The sequence below is a fragment of the Sapajus apella genome, unplaced genomic scaffold (genome assembly GCF_009761245.1).
Source record: "Sapajus apella isolate SASKATOON/1434 unplaced genomic scaffold, GSC_monkey_1.0 scaffold26, whole genome shotgun sequence".
Lineage (NCBI taxonomy): Eukaryota > Metazoa > Chordata > Mammalia > Primates > Cebidae > Sapajus > Sapajus apella.
In genome coordinates this window covers 22,134,357-22,157,434 of record NW_022436966.1, presented here as the reverse complement: position 1 = coordinate 22,157,434, position 23,078 = coordinate 22,134,357, and the positions used below count along the sequence as shown (strand labels likewise).

General features: G+C 35.1%; 1 protein-coding gene across 33 annotated transcripts in view; it reads right to left on the bottom strand.

Moving 5' to 3' along the window:
- NRXN1 (neurexin 1) overlaps nucleotides 1–23,078 on the bottom strand; it is a 1,131,792-nt gene that overhangs the window by 1,093,320 nt on the left and 15,394 nt on the right. The window contains exon 2 of one of the 33 annotated variants that reach the window (XM_032292233.1): nucleotides 19,540–21,500. The exons of the other annotated variants lie outside the window; for them this stretch is intronic. Coding sequence (XP_032148124.1) covers nucleotides 21,433–21,500 — 68 coding nt within the window. The 3' untranslated portion in view covers nucleotides 19,540–21,432. Of the gene's footprint in view, nucleotides 1–19,539; nucleotides 21,501–23,078 lie in introns of those variants that run through there. 33 annotated transcript variants of the gene reach the window in all.

The window sequence follows — 23,078 nt, the reverse complement described above, 5'->3', positions numbered from 1 at the left end:
GTTCTATTACATGAGAAAAAGGTAAATGTTATAGGAGAAAACTGTTATATATTGTCTATGAGGGAAAGTAATCACTGATATTTATATTGGAAGACACCATTAACAGAGGATAATCTAAGTCTTTCATTTTACTGAATGAAAATAGAAGCTGAAATAATTTATACTGTATGCACATTTATACAGTTAGCCTAGGGCTCATCACACTGTGTCACACTGCCCTAAAGATTTTTCATGAACTGAAAATTATAGTACTTTTTTATTTATCGTCTCTTTTAGGTTCCCAGTGATTCTTAGGTATTTTTCTTTTATATTTCTATTAATTCAGTCATTCACCCTTTCCCTTCTTTAGTCAGTACCTGAAACTTTGTTGCAATCTACTGTTATTCAATTAAGTAGCGTGTAATTCTCCAATGTGCCATGATTCCTTTTAATTCTCAGATTATCATCCTAATTCTTTGTCAGCCCCACTTTAAAAGTTGCCAGAACACCAACAGCTCATGCTAAAATATTTTTCATTTCTGGTAAAATGCCATGTAAATGGAATGCTAGTACAATTTTAGATTCCAGATAATAAAGTTTGTTCCACAAACCATCTTGCGATCCATAGAAAGCTCCTCCACACACTATTTACATAGGTTTCTTCACTATATAAGTTACATGGAGAATATCCTTTCTCTGTTCTTTATCCAACCTATTCCTTGCCAAGAGGAAGGGTTGATGACTACACTGAAAAAGGGAGCCCAAAGCACTTTGCAAATTTATGTTATTTAACCAGCATGTGTTTACGCTTTCAACTACTTTCTATTTTCCTACCCTCACAATTCTAATTCATCTTTCCAGAACACTCATTTCCATTCCCAAAATACACACCAAAAAAAACCCCAAACAAACAAACAAAGATTTACCTAAGATTTTAGATTTTGTTTACTATGTTCTTTGTGCCAAACATGGTTCCAAACCTTCCATGTTTATCATTCACCACATTCTTTCAAGATAGGCACTGCCATTGTCTCTACTCACAGATGAGAATACTGATCCTTACAGAAGTTAAATAATCCCATCACTCTCCTAGAGTTGATCCCAGGTGGTCTGATCTTAGAGGCTGCATAATTAAGTACTAATTTCACTAACAAACAATCTCTCTGTCTCTCTCTCTTAATTTAATAACCTCCATCATGGCTAAATTTCCATTATCCTTTACCTTGCATTTTTCAAGGAATATACTTGTTACAAGATAAAATATAGGCTTAAATAGGGAGATAACCTATGCTCAAGTTTTCCAATTATATACTCAATCACCTAGTTAAAAGCATTCATGTTTGCAGAAGTCCCTATATTATCAAGAATTTTTTTTTTTTTTTTTTTTTTTTTTAGAAGAGAAGAACATAACCAGAGAGGCAGAGCAGAATGTATATGCCAAGGATCTAGGCTTATATGTAGTCTACAGAAAAACCTCATCACATTCAGAGAAATGATTTTTAAGCTTCCTCTTCCATAAGGGAAATTTCTAATTTAAATTCAGTTCGCTACCAGAGAATGCATTAGTTCTGTGCCATGCATCCAGAAATGTTCAATAAATATGAACAGATAATTACTAAAGTTATAGATAATATAAATTACACATGTAATACACATATCTGAGTTTTTAAAAAGCATAAATGCAAAATAGGATTTGAAATTATATACAAGAACAACAACTGCAAAATTAACTTCCTATAAGGGACACCAAGCACAGGATACAAAATAACCTGAATCTTACTGGTAAACAAATAAAAACAGTGATGACGTTATACTGGTTTTTTTTTTTTAATTATTTTCTTCAAAATTCATTCTCAATGGGATTTTTAGTTTTAAATATTAAAATCACTGAAGCTTAAAGTGTCTGTTTTCAATTTAAGAGAAATATAGGGTAATAACATTGAATATAAAAGATCATTTTAGAAAAGCTGAGGCCTGAATTACCAACCAATATGTTGTTTATTATTGAGACAGAACTGCATTGCTTTAGGGGCTGAGAAGGGGCCTAAACTGAGACATAATAAACTGCCAAGCTGAAAAAAATGTTTGAGGTCATTTAGTTACACTTTCTGGTTTTCCAGATGAGGATACTGAGACATAGAAAGTAGTCAGGACTACCTGAGGGCAAACCACAAATTAGTGGGAGAGAAAAGAAAGGAGCTCAGAAGGCCAAATGCAGTGGCTCATGCCTATAATCCTAGCACTTGGGGAGGCCAAGGCTGCAGATCACATGAGGTCAGGAGTTTGACACCAGCCTGTCCCAAATGATGAAACAATGTAAATACATCTCTACCACAAATACAAAAAATCAGCCAGGTGTGGTGGTGCACACCTGTAACCCCAACTACAGTGGAGGCTGGGGCAGGAAAATCACATGAACCTGGAAGGCAGAGGTTGCAGTGAGCCAAGATTGCACCACTGCATTCCAGCCTGGGCAACAGGGTGAGACTCTGTCACCCACACACACAAAAAAGTGCTCAGAGGGTCTTAGACCTCAGGGTACTGTATTTGAAGATGAGAGAGTCTTGGAAGGTATTAGTGAACTTTAAATAAATGTAGCATCCCATCTAGTAATTTATCCTTCAGTCAAGGATAAATGCAACTGCAGATGAGTCTTGGCTTTATATGGAGCATGGCAGCTAAGAGAGTCACAGCAATAATTCTTGTGTGACTAAGCAAAGCTCTCCATTGCTTTAAAGCCCTGCATGCTTTAATCTCCAGCTGTCTTTCTGGTGTACTCTCTCAGCATAGGGAGGGATCTTAAAGGTAATAACTTTTAGCTCTGTAAAGAGTTCAGATTATTTTAGTGGCTAAGTATTTAAATAGGTTATGATTTTCAAAGTCCAAACTTTAGTGAATGAGGATATTATAGAGGGGAAAAGTCTTGCTTATGTGGAATAAATATGACTTTGATAATGAACAGTGAGCAGGTTCTGCAAGGAGATATGTTAGAAATACTGAGGTCTCATAACTAAAATTAAGACAGTAAATAAATCAATTACTTCTTTCAGAAGATGTTAAATGGGCAGTTTGCTGGGTTTGGGAAGTGAGAAGGGAGGTGGTAATTATTTTAATCCATATTTTTGCAGCACAATCCTACAAATATGTATGTATCCTGCTTAAAGTATATTCACTTGAATGAGATTATCATCTCATATCTGCTTCCAGGAATAGCTCCAGTAGAAACTGGTGCTGGGATAAGTTAAGAAATGATGGGTTTACATTCCCTTGTGAAACAAGCTTTATCATTTAGAGTAAGCACAAGGCCAGTTTTGAAGCACTTTAACTTTTATATGTATGCATGTATTTATATTTTCATAGAACTACATATTTATTACTCACATATTTAATTAGTATCAAAGACAGCAGTGATAATAGAAAGGAGCCCAGAAACGAAACCCAGAAAACTTAAGTTGACATCACAGATCTGCACGTACCTGGCTTTGGCCCTTCACCAAATCAATAGCTTCAGGATTCTACTGCTAAGTTGTAAAGCTTAGATATCCTCCAGAGCAAATTCCTTATTACATAAATGGGGAAGATACGTAGGTTAGACTTATTCAAATGCAGAAAACTAGAAAACTGGCTGAGCTAGGACTCAGTCAACAGCCATTCTAACCTCCTTCTATATCATCTTCTACCATTGTAGAAGCTGGAAAGTTAAAAACCATCTTTCACCGATTCCTTTTATGTTAGGATTCTTCACATGGCTGAGGTTTCATCAAATTCGTAAGAGAGGGAAGTAATGATTCCACAGTCCACACAAGTGGGCTCACACGGTGGTGGAATCCCTTTAGCTATTATTTAGCGCCACAGGTTTCACATAAGAAGAAAAATGAGTCAATGGCAATTTTTTTCTTTCTTTATGGCTCCTGAAGTTTCAAAAACTATAAGAAGGCACTGGAATTATATGATTAAGTTTGGGTCAAGGCACAGTGGCTCATGCCTGTAATCCCAGCACTTTGGGAGGCTAAGCTGGGCAGATCACTTAAACCTAAGAGTCTGAGACCAGCCTAGGCAACATGGCAAAAACCCTGTCTCTACAAAAAAATACAAGTATTAGCTAGGTGTGGTGGTATGCACCAGCTGTCCCACTTGCCATTGCTCTACAGCCTGAGCAACAGAGTGAGACCATGTCCAAAAAAAAAAAAAAAAAGAAAGAAAGAAAAAAGATACACTACATGGAAATTAATCACAACTTCTTAAAATATTCAGGTCTTCAAAATTTTTTGATCAAAAATTTCCAAAGGAAATAATTCCAAGTTTCAAATATTTAAAGGGGAAAACATTTCATTTTATTTTTATAGACAGGCTTTCATTCGGTCCCCTAGGCTGGCATGCAGAGGCACAATCATCGAGCACAGTAACGTCAAATTCCTGGGCTCAAGCCATCTTCCTGCTGCAGCTTCCTGAGTAGCTATGACTAGAGGTGCACATTTCTACACCTAGCTAATTAAAAAAAAAAAATTCTCTGGAGGTGGGGCTTTGCTATGTTGCCCAGTTGTCTGGAACTGTAGGCCTTAAGCAATCCTCCCGCCTCTGCTTCCCAAAGTGCTGGGATTACAAGAGTGAACTACCACATCAGCTACATTTTCATTTGGAAAATTTAATTTGGAACAATTTGAGCATCGTTTCTGAAGGTCAACATATAATAAACACACTTTCTTAAATATAATGTGGATTGATTACACATTGGTACGTATTTATATTCTGAAGTGGCATGATGAGTTCTGAATTTTTAGATAAGAAAAAATAAAAAGGGAGGGCCAGAGAAAATGTATTCTCCAGAGAAGCCAAATTTAGTCCGAGAAATAGAAATAGGGTCAATGTCGACAGCACCCAGATGACAAAAGACCAATGGTTGTTTACACCAGTCTTTCCAGGTTTGACAATTTTTGTGTTACTTCCTGTCTTCCTTATTTAATCCTGCCCACTAATTACAATATAGTACTAACATTTGAAATCAGCTATACAAATCCAAAACTTCAATGTTCATCAGAGACAATACTGATATGTAAAAAAAAATTAATCACCAAAATACATGCATACAGAATATAGTAATATCAGATATTTTGCAACTGTGTCCACAATTAGGACCTCCTATACTAAGTGAAATGTCACTGCATTTAAGATGTGGAAATACAGAAGCCATTTCTTGTGTGACACACAAGGAAAGTCTTTCACATTCAAACTGTCTTTTATGTTAATGGAAGTGCCAAAATGATTTGCATTTGCATATTCACAAATCATATTGTTTTAATACTTCAGAAATAATGGATCTCACTCACCCCTTATCCTATTTGATTCTATTAGGTTTTCAAAAAAGAATATGGCTGGACACAACATACAGAAATCCTATTAAGCATATGATTTCATGAAGGTATGTATGTAGAATATTTAGAATATAACACATATTTAAATGCTCTATTACAAAACTATTAATGTTAGGTTTAGAATATAAATCTATAGTAAAATGGTATTGATGACAGAAACAATCTTTGTCAGTAAATTGTTGATATTTCAAAGCATTTCATAAATTTTGGTACAATACTTACACTCACCACAAGAACGTAAATACTTTAGAAACAAGGACCTTGTTTTGCACATATAGTTCAGTATAAATTTGATAAATATTTTTAAAAATTAATGTAGAAATGGATGAATGAGATTCAGTTAGCCCAATGTTAGACACAGTTGTTAAAATATACTAAGTACCCAACAAGTGAATACAAAAATATGTTTGGACTGCCAATGACAGCAAGGTCTTTGTGTAAAATTAAAACTAAAACCAAGATACTCAGTATCTTGTTGAAGACTGGCTTCGTTTTTGTAAAATAGTAGGCTTCCAAGTGCCTTTACCTGATGAAGACTAAGCATTTCTCCAGCATGCCTGCCCATAACTAGTATTAATCTTCTAGCAATTTGTTAACATGGTACCCAAGAGTTGACAAAGGAAGGCAGATACCACATCAGCTAGATAATTCATGAATCTATGTTATATTATCTTTTTTTTTTGGCCCACTGTAGTGACTGTCACTTATCCATTTATTTATTCAATAAATATTTACTAAGTTCCTATTATGTACTATACGAGGTATATATTCCAGAGTATGCTTAACGGTTAGGGCCCCTCCCTTCTCCCAGCTTAGTTTAGAAAGGCAGATAATCAAGAATGAAGGTGTTTATATGTGGCTGAAGGATTAGGGTGGAGGAAAGGGGAAAAGGAGCAACACCTCTTGCACAGCTTCTATGTGACAAGCACAATTCCAGGCACTCCTCCACAGTTGCCCTTTTCAAGGAATGACCTCTGCGGCCACCCAGTAACTCAGGTCAAACATTTTGGAGTCATTTCTGACTCTTCCCTTCCATTCCCACTCTATAGTAAAACCGTCATTAAATTGTGCCAGATTTGCATTCAAAGTATGTGATAGCATTAAGCAGTTTTCCCATTTCCTCCACTGCCACCCTAGTCCATCATTGCATCTGGTCAGTTCAAAGGTTCCTCTACTCCATCTCTGGTGCATCTGTAAGCTATTCTCTCTACCATGACTGAAACAGAATCATATCACTCCTATTTTTCAAATACTTTTCAAATGCAAATGATTTTCTGTTGAATTTAGAATAAAATATGAAGTTCATGTTGTGATCTGTCAAGTTCTACACAATGTGGCCTTCAGTTGCCATGCCCATCTATTTCTCAGTCTCTGATTTGCTCAGTGTGGTCTACTACTCCAGGCTCCCACTACAGTTTTCAAGCACACCTCCACCGCAGTCCAGTTTCACTCACATGGAGTATTCTCCCTCCGCAACTGCATGTTTCTTTGTTGTATTTGCTCAAATGTCACCTTCTCAGAAGCCTGAATGTGATCACCCTCATTGAAATAGGAATGGCCCTTATCCATTCTCTTATGTCCTTATCCTGCTTAAATTTTCTTTATAGAGCTTGCCATTTTCTGAACATCAATTACATTATATATAATACCCCTATGGGTTTATTATCTGCCTTCCCACCTGAACACATCCATACAAGCGGGGCGTCCACTTTACAAGGCTCTATCCTCAGCATCCATAACAGTACTAACCATGTAGCAAAAGCCAAGAACACATTTTTTAAAATAATGAATTATTTGATTCTTATTTGAAATTGCTATTATTATTACTATTACCAAAAAAGTAACAGTTACAAAAGATCATAAAACAATTTTTGGAAAGAGATAAAATAATTTGGGAAACAGGGCTCATGACTGAGGACTAAATGACCAGTAGAGGAATTAAAAAGTGAAGAAGAAGAACTAACAGACAAGGGTTTTGATGTTCTTCTTTTAAATTTCTCAACTTCTTTAATTTTAAGACTAAAACCAAAATATTTGCAGAAACAATTTACCTTAATTCTCTAAATTAAGATTTTGTAATTAATAATCTGCTTTGTTAATTTCAAATAAAAAAATAAAACCTATAGACAAAGACCATTATTTATAAAAGATGAGAAATGACACAAAAAATACACAGTGAACACGACTCAACTACTCCTCCACTTTTCTGTTTCCATGTCAGACACATGCCTGGTTTCTGACCCTTGTTAGACCAGGAACAAAATATAATTAGAAAGTAGGGCAAAAAGCCCTAAAGCTGAGACTTGCAAGGATGCAAGAGCTTACAGCAAAAGAACATAGGAAACTCTGATGAAGGTTAAAGAGAATTATAATGCCTTTCCCTATTTAGTGAATGAATAGATTTTTGTGTTTTGTTTTAGCATATCTTCAGGGCTGAATGAATGCTTTGTGTAGTAAACAGCATAAAGCTCAAATCAAGTTTACTGCCTCCATATGGTTCCAATCACATAGGTACAATGGTAGATTCATTGGTAGGGTTTGGGGGAAGGGAGAGTCATTTTCCTAGAAAAGGCGATTGTGCTTCTAGAACTTTAATGAGAAAGAGCTCAAATGCAAGCCAGAGCAAAAAATCAAACTCACAACATCATTTTGTTGGTGCCCTTCCAAAACAGCAATTTGATAAAACTGCATCTGCAAGACTTTTATCTGCAAACTTAATTTCATTATTGCACTATACGGTACTTAAAATAAAAAACAGATCCACACATTTATTAAAATTGTGATGAATGAATCACTTAGGCTTTGATCTCCTACACCAGTTTCACTGAGCTTCCCTAAAGGAAGATCAATTAAGCATATATTTTTTCACCTTTTAAAATAATACTCTCAGGCAGAGCATTTGAATTTCATTTTATTAAAACGTAGGCACAGCAAACATTATAAAAAACAGATCCCCACCATCCATGCTATTTTAATAACATCAGCAACTGTGGCATTTCATCCTTGATAGGAAAAATAAAATTTTAGATTTGATGATAGTGTTCAGGATATAATACCCCCAAAATATGACACTTTGGAATACTGAAAACTGAAGTGGAAAGGTCACTCTTACGCTGTTTCTGCCTTTCACTCCTGCAGCAGGTCATAAAACATAGGAAAGATTTTCTGACCTTCTCCTGAAGCATGTCATAAGATGCTCAGGTGAGAGAGACCCTCCCTAAACCGGGAGAAAAGGAACATCCTTGTGTCTGAGGAAGGGTCACAGAGAAGATTCTAAACAAACACCTAGCTAAGTTTCCCTACTTTATTACCATTAAATCATACTCCCTTTGTCCAATCATACTTCTGTACAACTGTCCACTCTACAGCAAACCTAGCACAAAAATACACATATTTAACTATTTATTCAGGACTTCGTTTCCTTACAATGGCCTCCATGTCATGTAAGACTTATATGAAATACCGTTGTATGCCTTTCTATTGTTTATCAGCTTCTCTGTTGCAGGAATGGAGAGGAAAATATATTTTTCCTCTCCTATAAAGATATTTCTTAAATGTTGTCTGACACAATACACTAAAAACTACTTTATGACACAATCAGAAGCACTAATAAAATATTGTATTTCTAGGAAAGTACTCTCTTCATCAAATGACAAGCTTTCCTAGAAAATAGAATCTTATTCCATATTGTGAGAGTTTTGATTTATTTGCTATAGTGTGCCATTGCTTTTCTGTCCCAAAACACAAAGAGATTCATATAATAATGAATTTGTTAACATGACTTTCCATGAGAAACACACATTTATTTTCCAGTGCATATAAAGAGCTTTGTTATGAGTCTCAAAGTCTCTCCTATGTACCAATGAAGGAAGTTCCCCAACCAGGCCAGGCAAGGGAAAAAATTCTCTGTAAATGTAACAGAAAGGGAACAAAAGGAGACACATCATCAGAAGTATCACATCATACATGCAAGATGACAGAATACAAGTTTTGAAGTGTTATTTTATTTGCTACTTAAAAACGGAATGATGGAAAATGTATGGTGGCTGAGTTCTTGTTTTGGCTATGAAACTAACAGGTGACTTTTTAAAACTGTTTTCTTTCTTTGTTCATCTCTAATAAAGTGTGTCTGAAGTAGATACTCTTCAAGATTTCTTCTAACTCTAAAATTCTATGGATTAAGCAATTTGAACACTTTCAAAGAGATTTTCATTTCTTCACAAATTCTTCCTGAGCTTGTGACAAATTAACTCCACATTCAAGCATTTATAGACAGACTCTTCCAACTGAAAGAACTGGTGAATTTAATGGTCTTAAAAAGAAGGAGGAAGAGAAATAGAAAGAAAGATTTTACTTATTACTATCCAGGAATATCCTAAAGTTCTACTCATTTGAGTATCTTCTATGTAGTTCTCATAAAATAATACCAACAAGTAAGTATAGAGAGTCTTGAAGGAAATATGGATTCCTGAATAATTATGATTTATCAAAGTAAAATTATTGGTATCAACCAGGGGACTAGCTAAGGGTACCACTAAAGTAATGTGAGGTTTCTAACTGAAATACATTCACTTATTTAACCTGTAGCATACTAAAAACTAATGTAAGGAATACACAACATTGAGAGCATTGTTTCAGGTCATTTTCACATATTATACTAATTACTAAATATTCCAGAATGAGAAGAAATGACTAGAGATTACCTACGGTGAGTATTAAAACTTCTACTGCAACGTCCTTTCCAAAAATTAGTATCACATTTAATCATCAATATTCTATCTGAAAATGATTTCTTTAGTGGTAGTCTACATCCACACAGAATTTGAAGCAACTATGTAAGATACGAAAGAAATTCTAATTGAAAAAAGGCAGACTGGGCAAAAGATAATCAGATAAACTAGATGTATTGCAAATATGTAGCTTATTTGCCTCTGACTCCTGGTACATGTGACCATGTGGCCTGCCTGTATAAATAATAGTAACATATTTCTATCACAGGGAAGGACAAAGTAGGAAGCAAAGGAAGGGGGGAGGAAGGAAAAGTTGACGAATTGCATTTTAAACTGTTACCAAACAAGAAATGAGCTACAGAAATGAATCACCATTACTCTGAAGTTTCAGCTTGTGAATAAAATTGCGGTGGCTGATATTTATGTTTTTCTGCTTACCATTTCAACTGTCATCTTTTTAACACATTAAGGCTATCTTTTCAAAGACCTGCAGAAAACCACTTTAGTAATCCCTTTCCTCCTAGAATGCCTTCGCTCTTTATCTTGGATGTACCCTCACTTCCCATTTTTTTGTTGTGCTTTTTGTGGTGGTGGTGCTGATAGTGGTTTTAAAAGAACTTCCAAGAAACTGAGCCATGTATCCAGGTTTCTGGAGACCCCAAGTTTGGGATCTAGCCAACTAGGGAAACTACTGCTCACACACCTGCCATGAATAAAATTTAAAATTCATAATAAAGGGCAACCTGAATAAACAGATTCTGGGTGAGAAAATAAAGAAAATATACAGAGCATAAAATAGTAATAGCAGCCAATACATACAGTATTTGCTTTCAGTAAGTGCCATTTCTGTTTTTGGTTACTTCTCATTCCCTTCTTTCTCCCTTTCAACAGTATTTTGTTTGGATAAGTCATTAACCTAGTTGACATTTTATTACACAGAAAAATTTGAATAATTTAAAACTTACAGACATTTTAAAAAACTGGGTTTTATGAAAGTAACTTTAAAGTACATGATTTTATAAATAAACATTTGTGGGAGGCTGAGACAGGAGAATCGCCTTAATCCAGGATGTTGGAGGTTACAGTAAGCTGAGATCATCCAATTGCACTCCAGCCTGGGTGACAGAGCAAGACTCTGTCTCAAAAAACAAACAAACAAACAAACATTTGCTAAAAAGGGACTTGGGGTATGACTCTGGCATTTTTTCCCTCACCTATAAATTTTATGCAAATGTATTCTTTTTAAAGGAGGGGAATGCCCATTACTGGGAGACCACTTCTCCGTCTAGAGGAGCATTTTCTTGTGCCAAGATTACTGGAAAGTTTGAAATAGAAAGAAAAGTGTGCTTAGTAAGCACTGACAGAGACCAAAGGGAAGCCCTAAGAAATATTAATTTTAGACTATAGTGTAACTTAATGAATGAACCTTACCCCATAAGATGGAACATACTGGATAGTCAGTAAAATATGCATGCCTACCTGTATCTAGCTGCTTTTCAAAGGAGTCAAATTTTTATTGTGATTTTTTTTGTTGTTGTTTCTGCAACTCTTGATTTCCTCTGCTTACTCTTTTAACTGGATATTATGATCTGTATCTTTCTCTGGATATTCCTTTGATACCTTTTCCTCTTTTATTCCTTATCTTCTTTATTTCAAGTTGACAATTACTTTACATGTATCCCGATTATTCAGTTATATGCCTACTCTTACTTCCCAAGAAAAGATATACACATTTTTAATAGTTATATGCCTCTGACTTCCCAAGAAAAGATTTTTACGTTTTTAAATTTAATTTTTAATTAACATAATTGTAAATACTTATGAGATATATATATACTGACTTTTCAATATGTATAATGTACAATGATGAGCTCAGTGTAATCAGCATATCCATCAGCTCAAACTTTATCATTTGTTTGTGCTAGGAACATTCAATATTACACACAGGAAGGCTATGCTTCAGAAATGAAAAAGAAATAAAATATTTAACAAATAAGCAAGAAAGAAGGGCATTCATCACCACTAGAATGGCCTTGCAAGAAATGTTTAAGAAAGTCTCACATATGGAAGTAAAAAGACAGTAACTACCAACATGAAAACATGCAAATCTATAAAACTCACTGGTAGTTGATAAAAAAAGGAGAAAGAAAAAGGAATAAAACCTTATTACAACAGAGAACCACCCAATTGCCAAAATAAAACAATCAGTAAAATGACAGGAATAAGTCTCCACCTATCAGCAGAAAGCTTAAATCTAAATGGATTTAATTTCCCATTGAAAACATACAGACTGGCTAAGTGGATTAAAAAAAAAACAAAAAACAAAAAAGGACCTAAATATATGCTGCCTACAAGAAACTCATGTTATCTGTAAAGACATACACAGTCTGAAAGTGAAGGAAAGGCAAAAGATATTTCAGGCAAATAAAAGCCAAAACCAAGCAGGGGTAGTCATAGTTACATCAGACAAAATAGACTTTAAGTCAAAATCTGTAAAAAGAGACAAATCTACATTTTTTTCTTGGATTTTTCAGTATGATGGAAGCTAGCAATCTTCAAAACATGTATAAATCTATTGCCAGTCATTGACATTTCTTGTAAGAACCTTTGTCATTGTCCCATTTGGGTCCGCAGCTATTTATTTCCAATTTTCTTTCCATCTAAGACCTATCACTGTAGCAACTACAGTCTTATAATAACCATGTGTTACTCTCTATTTTTCTAACTACACCAGATACTCAAAAGATAAGTTTCTTGCCCCTTAATATAACTTATAAGACTTACAAAGCTAAGTTTCCAGCCTGTGTTTAACCACTTTTCACCATCTTTCCTCTGTGCACTACAAATTCGAAGTTATTTTAGTTCTTCAAATGAGTGTCTACTTGCATGCTCTATCCTCTCCTCCCTATGTTCCCTCACCTCTACTATTCATATTCAAGTCTCACCTTAGCTGTCTTATCCTCTGGCAAGCCTCTTCTGCCTCCCAAATCTGAGTTGCTTGTGCCCTACCACTACTGTTGATCACTCTATATTGTGGCTGCCCTTCTAAATGTCTGTATTCACTCATAAACTATAAACGCCAATAGAGCAGTGACCTGCCTATCTGATCACAAACATAACACCAGTGCCTAAGCTCAATGACTTTACACATTACTTAAAATTCATGAATGTTTAAATATTTTTCTGTAGTGTATCAATTACCACTTTAGATACTATAAAGAACTGTAACTCTTGGTCTCTTTTTATTTCAAAATTACCTTTTGTAAGAGATTACTTTGTTTTGATATGCAATTGGACATATTTTTCAGATAATTACCAGAAGATAAATGAACATTTTCTTAACTCTTTCTGAAATACAGAAAGGGTATTCAAATAAAAATTATTGTTCAAAGAAATATTGATACAATACTTATTTTGAAGTATTGAAATCTAAGAGGGTTAAAAATATGTGTGCCCTAGGACAATTTCTAAATTATTTACAGAATTTTTGCAATACGATATGGAAGCTAGGTACATACTTTCCTTGTGAGTTACTTAGGAAAACAATGTTATCATAAGTTACCTGGAAATGTTAAGGGTTTAGGAAAAGTGTGCATAATAAATACATAACAATTATACACATAAAAAGTATTCTTACCTTGATTTTTTTTGTGTTTTATATATTATTTTTCTATTTTTAAATAAAGCAGATTTGAGAAATTATTGATTGGATAATTTTTTATAAAGGACAATAGAGTAAAACTGGTTAGATAATATTTTTATGGGATGTATTTTTACATGAATGTTTATTTCTTAAACTGAGTAAATCCTGAGATAAAATATTATCATCAAAGATATTTAGCTAAAATGTGGACAAATACACAGAGTAATAGTCTGCAGATAACAGTAAAGAATTATCTGTAATGTTCCCTTCATTTCAAAAGTTTTCATCTTAGGTATATCATTTGAATAATTTATTCTTGAAAAACAAGCCAAAATATGGTGAAAAACTCACAAAGTGATATAATCCTAAGAGAGAAAATAACGGTGGAAAGAAAAATTACTCTTGCACAGAGTAGAAGAAAAATAAACCAGAAGCACACAAATAATCAGATACAGAAAATAATAGAAAACAGTAAAACTATAAACCTGTTTTGTATGCTGATATCTGCCTACAGTCTTTCTATAAAATATCTGGAAACTACATCTAGAGGTTGCTCTTTGGTCACTGCTGGCAGTGTATCATTTGGTTGGGAAATACATTCACACATGAATAAAAGAGATCAGGTGTAAAGAAAAATACAAAAGTCAAATCAATTAAAACCAAGCAGCATTCCAAATCAAACAAATAAGTGAGTCAGAGAGTAGCTCAAATGCTATTATCCTGCCTAAAAAGGGGGGGGGGGGTTCACCTTTGATCCTTTGTGTATATGACTCCATAGAGCCTCCCTGAGCTATTCTGAAGCTGTGAGTGGTGATGGTGAAGGCAGATGGGGAAGCCTGGCCTGTGGAGACAAATAAAGCCTGGGTTCAAATTTTCTCCTTGCTGTTTAAATTTTTCTAGGAATTAGTTTTCCTAAATAGGAAATTAAAATAATTAAATTTGGTTTATAATTTTGATAATTAAAGAAGGCAGTAATCACAAAATTGATAATTGCAGCATATGGCATACAATCAGTACATATCAATTCCTTTTCCCTCTTGCCCATTATTATCTACACAGGGCACCTTGGTAATGTATGTATTAATTTTACTTCTTATAATATATAATTTTATTTGTATATAAAATATACCCAGATACTGAAAGCATCAAAATAATAATTTCCTAACTTAAAACATTTTAACTCTTTGTAACTATATATAAATAAAAATTTATAATTTATAAATAATATAGCCATAAATGTTTTGTTGGAGTGTCTTTGTAAAACTTATATGCTTCTATTTTTTTATAGACTGCTTTTAATTTTTTGGAAATATTAGGGTTATTTGCTAGGACAAATCACATTTTTGTTTTAGTTTTAGGCAATTTTTTCTTAAACTGGAAAAATCTGAGACATACAGTAAATGAAACCAAAACTTGAGCTGTTTATAGTCAATGAAATCAAAACATAGCTAATTGGTGGAAAGGCTAAAATTAGAACCCAGCAATGTACTATTCCACTAAATATCTTTAGTTTCCATATAAATCATGAGTTGGCATATAACATGGATGATCTGAATAAATTTTTGTTACTTAACTCCAATATTTCCCTGACTAATTTTAAGAAGCTGATCCAGAAAAGGAAGATCTGAGTTGGGAGTTATGTCCAATGGCAAAATTTAATTGTTTATATACTTATTTATGTATCTATTTCATCTCCATGCAGCATTTTCTATAGAAATTCATTGGTGAAGCACCTGAATTTTACGTGTAGTTGGCTCAAACTAGCTACATTTTGAAGAAAAGGTAAAATAATCATTTTGGGTTAGATATGAAAAACTTTATGCAACAAATGCATATTTGGAAACTGCAAAATGAGCATGTAAATCAATTTGTATGCATCGATCAATGAATATAGATGAGCTATTTTCAAAATATAGGCATTCTAGCGTAGCATAAGATATCGGGACAAAAGGAATGGGAAGAAGGCGAATTGCTCGGCTTAGTCATCCATTTGCAATGGAAAATTGCATTGTCAAGTTCCATTATGCCTTCACAAATTTAGACAAATTAAAGAGTCTACTAAGTAATTGCTGATAACATACATGTGTATGAAGTAAAGCAGGAAAGCGATCAGTCATTTGGAACTTCTCAGATGTTTCTAGGATTTTCATTAGGGAAAGGAGGCATTGAAAGAATGATAACATGCCTTTCTATGAAATCAATGTGAGACACAACACTGACCTACTCAGCTATATCTCTTATATGGTAACAGAGATGGGTGACAACAGGAAAAAATGTAAATAAAACATTAACACAAATCACTCTGCTGAGACAAAACATTATATCTGGTTCTGGACCTTGCATCTTGTTGGGACCCCTTCATTCGTTACCATGAAAATTATTCAGTCCGATGAATGTGTCCAAGTAAAAAAATAATCCTTAGAATAATATAAGCTTTAAATAGTATAACAATATAACTCCCTCTTTTACATGTGTTAAGAATATATTCTACAAGGTTAGTGCAGTATTCTGTTCCAACAATATGAACATTCTATTCATTCTATTATGTTTAAGATGAAATGTTCAACCTAGGATAACAAATTCTTGGAAAGCCATATAATTGGTCTCATATTCTGATTTGAACTATTGGTTTGACATTCAAAAAAATCTCAAAATCTCTCAAGATGGAGAGTCACCAATTTCCTTTGATAATCTCCTCTTGCACTTGCAAATATTTACCCTGCAACGATTTAAATAGATTTTTTTCTTTATCCTCTTTACTTAAAACAGTAAAAAACCTGGTCTTTACACGTTATATGCCTTTTTATACATAAATAAGTATATAAACAATTCTATTTTGCATATATGTGTGTGTATTTAACATGTATTTACATTCACTAAACATATTGTTAACAAATTTTCATACCAGTTTACAAAAGTATACCTCATTCATGTTACATTGTCAGTCATTGTACATAGTTCTACCATAATTTATTTAATCAAATTCATATTGATTAATATTTGGACTGACTACAGTTATTTGTTTTCACTATTACAGACAATATGCAATGAGTACCAGTGCTAATATATTTGTGAGACTTGTTCAGGCATTTCTGTTTAAAACAAAAGTTCCTAGAGGTGAAACTGCTTAGTTAAAGGATATACTCATTTACATATTCATAATTACTGTTAAATTGCCTCTCAAAAGAACTGTAATAACAAACACTCCATCCAAAGATGTGCAAGAGCATGAGTGCCCATGTTGCCACATCTTTCTGCCAGCACTGGATATGATGGTCTGATGGTCTTGTTTTGTTTGTTTGGTCTTGCTTTGCCACCCAAGCTGAAGGGCAGTGGCACAATCATAACTCACTCCAACCTCCAACTCTCAGCCTCAAGCAATCTACCTCAGCCTTCCAAATAGCTGGAACTACAGGTATATGCCACCACTTCTGGCTTTTTTTTTTTTTTTTTTTAATTTGGATCTCATTTTTTGCCTGGGCTGGTCTCAAACCCCTGGCCTCAAACAATTCTCCAACTTGAACCTCCCAAAGGGCTGACATTATAGAAATAAGCCACCCTGCCCAGACTGATGGTGCTTTTTAATATTCTCAAACAGCTAGACAAGAAATAATATACTTCATTTTAATTTACATTTATTTACTTATTATTGAGGTCAAGCTTTTTTTTATACATATTTACTGGCTATTTGATATTCCCTTTAAAGAACTTGCCTATTTGTTTTGTTTGATCATTATCAACATTTTCTTCCTATATCTTGCAGTGAGACTCAGTAACGTTGACGGAACTCCTACCACGGGCCAGACTTCGTTAGCTCTCACATATGTAAAAGATGTCAGTGCTCCCCTGAGGACTTAGAATCAAGTGAAGAAATCAGAGGGGATAGTAAATTACTATAATAAAATGTGTTCAGTGTAAGAATAAGGGTCTACACAAAGCACTCATTGGCTCTGCTGGAGAACCAGGGGTGAGCAGGAAGAGGGGATCAGGGACAAGTTCACAGTGAAAGAGACCGCATAGACAGGTCTTAAATGAGACATGAAATTTGACTCAGTAGAGATTGAATGGAAAGCATTAGGTCCAGGGTGAAGAGCACTAGTAAGAGCCCCAAGACATGTGGACCCAATTATTATTCGGAATATAAACAATGACTGGTTTAGATCACAAGGTTTCTGTTGAAAGAAAATGGTAAGAAATGAGTCTGGATAAGGAAATCAATTTATATACAAGTACTTGCCTGCCATTCTTGAAAACTTGCATTTTATCTTTTAGTCAAATGAGAAGTGTTACTTTTAAAGGATCACTTTGGTAGTAGAGAGAATGGCTTTGAATGGGGCAAGATGAGCAATGCTTGGGATTGGGAAAGTGGTGAGTAGACTATAGCAGCAATCCTGATGTGAGAGTATGAGAACCTAAAATAGCATAGTATCGATAGAATCAAGTGAACTTGGTCACAGAACGCATGTGATTAGTCCTTTCATCTTTCTACACCTAGAAGCACTGGAAATTCATTTCTGTGACAGCATTTACTGTATTATAATAAAAATCATTCATGTTGTCTACCAGCCTACCCCACTAACATGTGACGCTTTCCAACTCTTAGGCCTGTAGTTGACCAAAAAAATAAACTTTCAGGTTCCTTCACTTTCCTGAGTTCACATCAATATTTATTACTCTAAAGCTTTTCTTAAAGCCTAGACTCTATAACCCTCTAATGGCTTACTGTAAACTGTTTTATTTTGATATGGAAGAATCCAGTGATTAATTTGAAATGGTGGTGACTTAATTAAGAGTGTGAAGCAATCCATTAACTGTAATTTGTGAAAGGATCCATATGTTTTTCACTTTTAGGTATACCATTGGACTTGCGATTTCAAAAAGTAAACCTGCTAATTTTTGCTGCAACTGAGGTTATTGTTGATAACATCACCAATGGCATACATGTGTATCCCATTATAGATCTTCATATACTGTAATCAATAGTGAGTTTTATTCATATTTTGATGCCTGAATTGTTTAGACTTATGTTTAGGTTTCAAGCCCTTTATTTGTGCTGTCAAACGTTTGGTCCTCAAGGGCTTGAGAGCACAGAGGTCAACACTGCCTAAGAGCTAATATCTCATCTCCTCCTGTGTAATGGTGTCTTAACATGTAGTTTAGCAATTATGAATGGAGAAAAAACAGAGGGGTCAAAGGTGAGGCTAGATTTCTGGTTTGGGTAACTGGTTTTTCTGGGAAGCCAAAAACATGACAGAGTACACAGAAACAAGTGTTTTTCACTTTGTGAGTACTTTAATTTTTTCTCTGGTTTTTGTTTCCTTTTGTTTTTAACCCAAAACTATTTTTCTGCCCTTTAATCTTACCCTTCTCCAAGAACAATTCATACCAGTGCTACCAAAGACCCTTTCACCCAAAGCTACATTTCACAGAGGAGGAACAACGACACAGGATGTAAAGGGATTAGGATGCAAGAGACACCACTCGAATGTGCTGCAGTTATGCAGCAGGGCGGGAACATCACACCTGGTGGAGGAAGACTCAGTATGGGGAGGATACCCTGGAGAAGGCAAAGCAAACAAGAGGAAGTGCAAAGTGAGTTTGTCATACAGGCAGCAGCTGTAACTCGAGCTCAACCACGTTGAAGGAAACATGAAACTGGGGCAATCCACTGTGTAAAGAGGACAAGGGCAGCTGGCTCAGGGCAAACATGAGCAGGTGGGTGGAAAGCCTGCCCAGAGTGTATTCCAGGGACACCAACGTGCAACAACAGCAAGTTAAGGCGCTGAGGGAAGTAATTCATGGGCCAAGTGTTCTGTAACAGTTGGTGACATATTTTATGCAAATGTATCTGTGAATTATAACTTCAGACACTCTTGAAATAGAGGGTTTTTTTTGGCAGAAATTAGGTTTTTTAGGGGGAGGGGAGGGTATTTGTTTTGGGCTGTTTCCAACTCAGGACTTGGGAGATTTGCATGTTAAAAGGCTTTCAGAAAAGTCCAATTATTTACATAACTACAGGACTAAATATATATTTCAAATGTTACTTGGTCCAGGCCACTGACCAGAAAAGGAGAAACCTTAAGCAATGTAGAACTAGCAGTTGTCTATTTAAGCCACTAAGGATCTCTAGTTTTACAGATTCGCCCACCACTTCTGCTGACCTGTTCTCACATTTATACTAGAATTACAAGTGAATGCTGTTTTCTCTTCTCTTAGGCCTAAACCAACACATTATTGTTCAAATCCATTTCTATTGTTTAGTCCTCTGTGGACCAGAATACCACTGCCAGTTTTCCTTAGTCCAAATTCTTTTTTCTGTTTGTCAGCTCATATTTTTCTGGCCTACTTTTCCTGCTTACAAATGCAATGCTATCAAGACTTTTCCTTTTATACAATTCTGGACTGCCTGATCTACAGACACTAGTGAGACACATTTTTTAAGCCACGAGGTAACAACAAAACATACCAAGAATTTTATGAAGTTTTTGTCCATGCAATTTCCAAGATGTAATGGGAAGTTAGCAAGTCAGACAAAGGCAAAAGGGAAGGTGAGTGGGGAACAGTGAAAGGACAGTGACGCTGCTGCCGTGATGAACAGACCAGGATGATTATAATACATTTTTGGAACTAGCCGTTGGAAGAGCATTAGCCATCTGACGTGACAGTGGGTAAAATAAACAGAGCAGGGGACAATCACAGAAAGAAACCTGAATGTCAGACCAGTTGCAAAGAAAAAGGATCTGGAACATTTTTAGCTCAGTGAAAGCACCACTCTTTTCTCTTAAGCAGATAAACATAACTGAAGAGGAGACTATACACATGGATTTTATTTCCACTGAAGATATAACAAGAAAAAATTAATTATGTCATCAGAGAAAGGATTTTCATTAAATTTAAGGAAGAAATTCTACTCAAAGTTGTTTAACAGTTAAGTGGAATTTTGAAAAAGAGAAAAAAATATGACATTGCATTAGCTTATACAGATACCTTTTTAACACAGGAGAGACTATCCTGTGTGAAAGGGTGGGGAGGATATACAGTTAATTAATTTATTAATAAAAAGTAAGGAATTACAGCTGAGGGGTCTGGCAATAGGAGTTACACAGCTACAATTAAAATTCAGGTTTGCAAATTTCTAGTGTGTGAATTGGTAAAATTTAAAAAAATCTTTCTGGGCCTTAATGTTCTCATCTATCAAATGAGAAAAACAGCACCTACTTTATAAGATTGTAGAGCTGACCAAATGAATTAATACATGCAAAGAGTTTAAAATAGTGCCTGACACACTGTGAGAGCCATTTAAGATTTTGCGATTGTTGTTGAAGTTGTTAATTGGCAGGAAAAATTTCAACGATAAGCTGCCAGAAATTAGAGGTAGAGACAAAGAATGATTATAATTTCTGTAGGTTAATTGTGGACAATTATGTATTTATTCTTGCCTTTTCCTTCCTATTTCCTTCTTTGGCTTAAGCCCAGGGCTAGAAGTCAAGCAATGTATGTTCCTGTTCTGTCTTCCACAATCCAGATGTGTGATTTTTCAAATTTTAAGCCAACAGTTCTCAATGTCCTCATTGTTTCAAATTCTGTTAGTTCTTCTTTCTGTCTGTCTCTGTCTCTCTCAAGTTACCTTAATCTCGAATACTCTTTTCCTCTCCCACCACCGTTTCTCCTGTCTCCTGTTCCTCTCTTCTGGTCTTCTGTCTCATTTTCAAATTACCAAACAGTTCAAGCTTCCCAGTTTCCCTGAGGCTTGAGCATCTTTCCACTCTCCGCCTCCTGTGGGCAGAAGACACTCAGAATTGTATATCTGGCCCCAATCCAAATTGTTATTTTCTCTGTTTAGGATACACATAAGGATTGTGTCCAGGATGGATAATGTCTTGGGTCGGGGAGAAGGAAAGTGCCCATCATTCTTATTTCCAACAATCTCTGGGAACGTGTACAGCTCCCAGCTAACAGCGGGAGACGAGCACCATTCCCAGAAAAAGATGATTTAATTCCTGAAGCTCTACCTATGTCTGCACTTTTGTGAAGGAAATCAATAGAGAGAGTCATAGAATAAACAACTGATAAACTTCAAGTGAAAAAGAAAAGTCTTTAAATGTCATTTTCAGTCAAAAAATACATTGTGATAGAAGACATATTTTAATGCAACCATTTCTAATTTAAATAAAAGTTCAATAGGATAGAGGAAGAGAAAAATCTATGTCTAACATATTATAAAATATATATAAAGATATAAACTGAAAACCGGAGCATGTTTTGAAACTTAGAAGTTACCATTTGAAAACTTAGTTTAAATTTCATATGGAACCATACAAGAGCCCATATAGTCAAGTCAATCCTAAGCAAAAAGAACAAAGTTACCCATGTCATGCTACCTGACTTCAAACTATACTACAAGACTACAGTAACAAAAGCAGCATGGTACTGGTACCAAAACAGTTATATAGATCAATGAAACAGAACGGAGGTCTCAGAAATAATGCCACACATCTACAACCATCTGATCTTTGACAAACCTGACAAAAACAAGCAATGGGGAAAGGATTCCCTCTTTAATTAATGGTGATGGGAAAACTGGCTAACCGTATGCAGAAAACTGAAACTGGACCTTACATCTTATAAAAAAATTAACTCAAGATGAATCAAAAGACTTAAACATAATACCTAAAACCATAAAAGCCCTAGAGGAAAACCTAGGCAATACCATTCAAGAGGCAGGCATGGACAACGACTTCGTGAATAAAACACCAAAAGCGAAGACAACAAAAGCCAAAATTGACAAATGGGATCTAATTAAACTAAAGGGCTTCTGCACTATCATCAGTGAACAGGCAAACTACAGAATGGGAGAAAATTTTTGCAATCTATCTATTTGACAAAGGGCTAATATCCATAATCTATAAGGAACTTTGCAGGGACATGGATGAAGCTGGAAATCATAATTCTCAGCAAACTAACAAAGGGACAGCAACCCAAACACTACATGTTCTCACTCATAAGTGGGAGTTGAATAATGAAAACACATGGACACAGGGAGGGAAACATCACACACCATGGCCTGTAGCAGGGTGGAGGGCAAGCAGAGGGATAGCATTAGGAGAAATACCAAAGGTATATAACAGGTTGACGGGTACAGCAAACCACCATGGCATGTGTATACCTATGTACGAAACCTGTACATTCTGCACATGTATCCCAGAACTTAAAGTGTAATTAAAAAAATAAATAAATATCAAAAGCAAATATTTGTATCAGTTCCCTAACTTTTCTGATAAAACAGGTTTCTGGGATTTTTTTTTTTTTTTAAGAGATAGGGTCTTACTCAGTTGCCCTGGCTGGAGTGCAGTG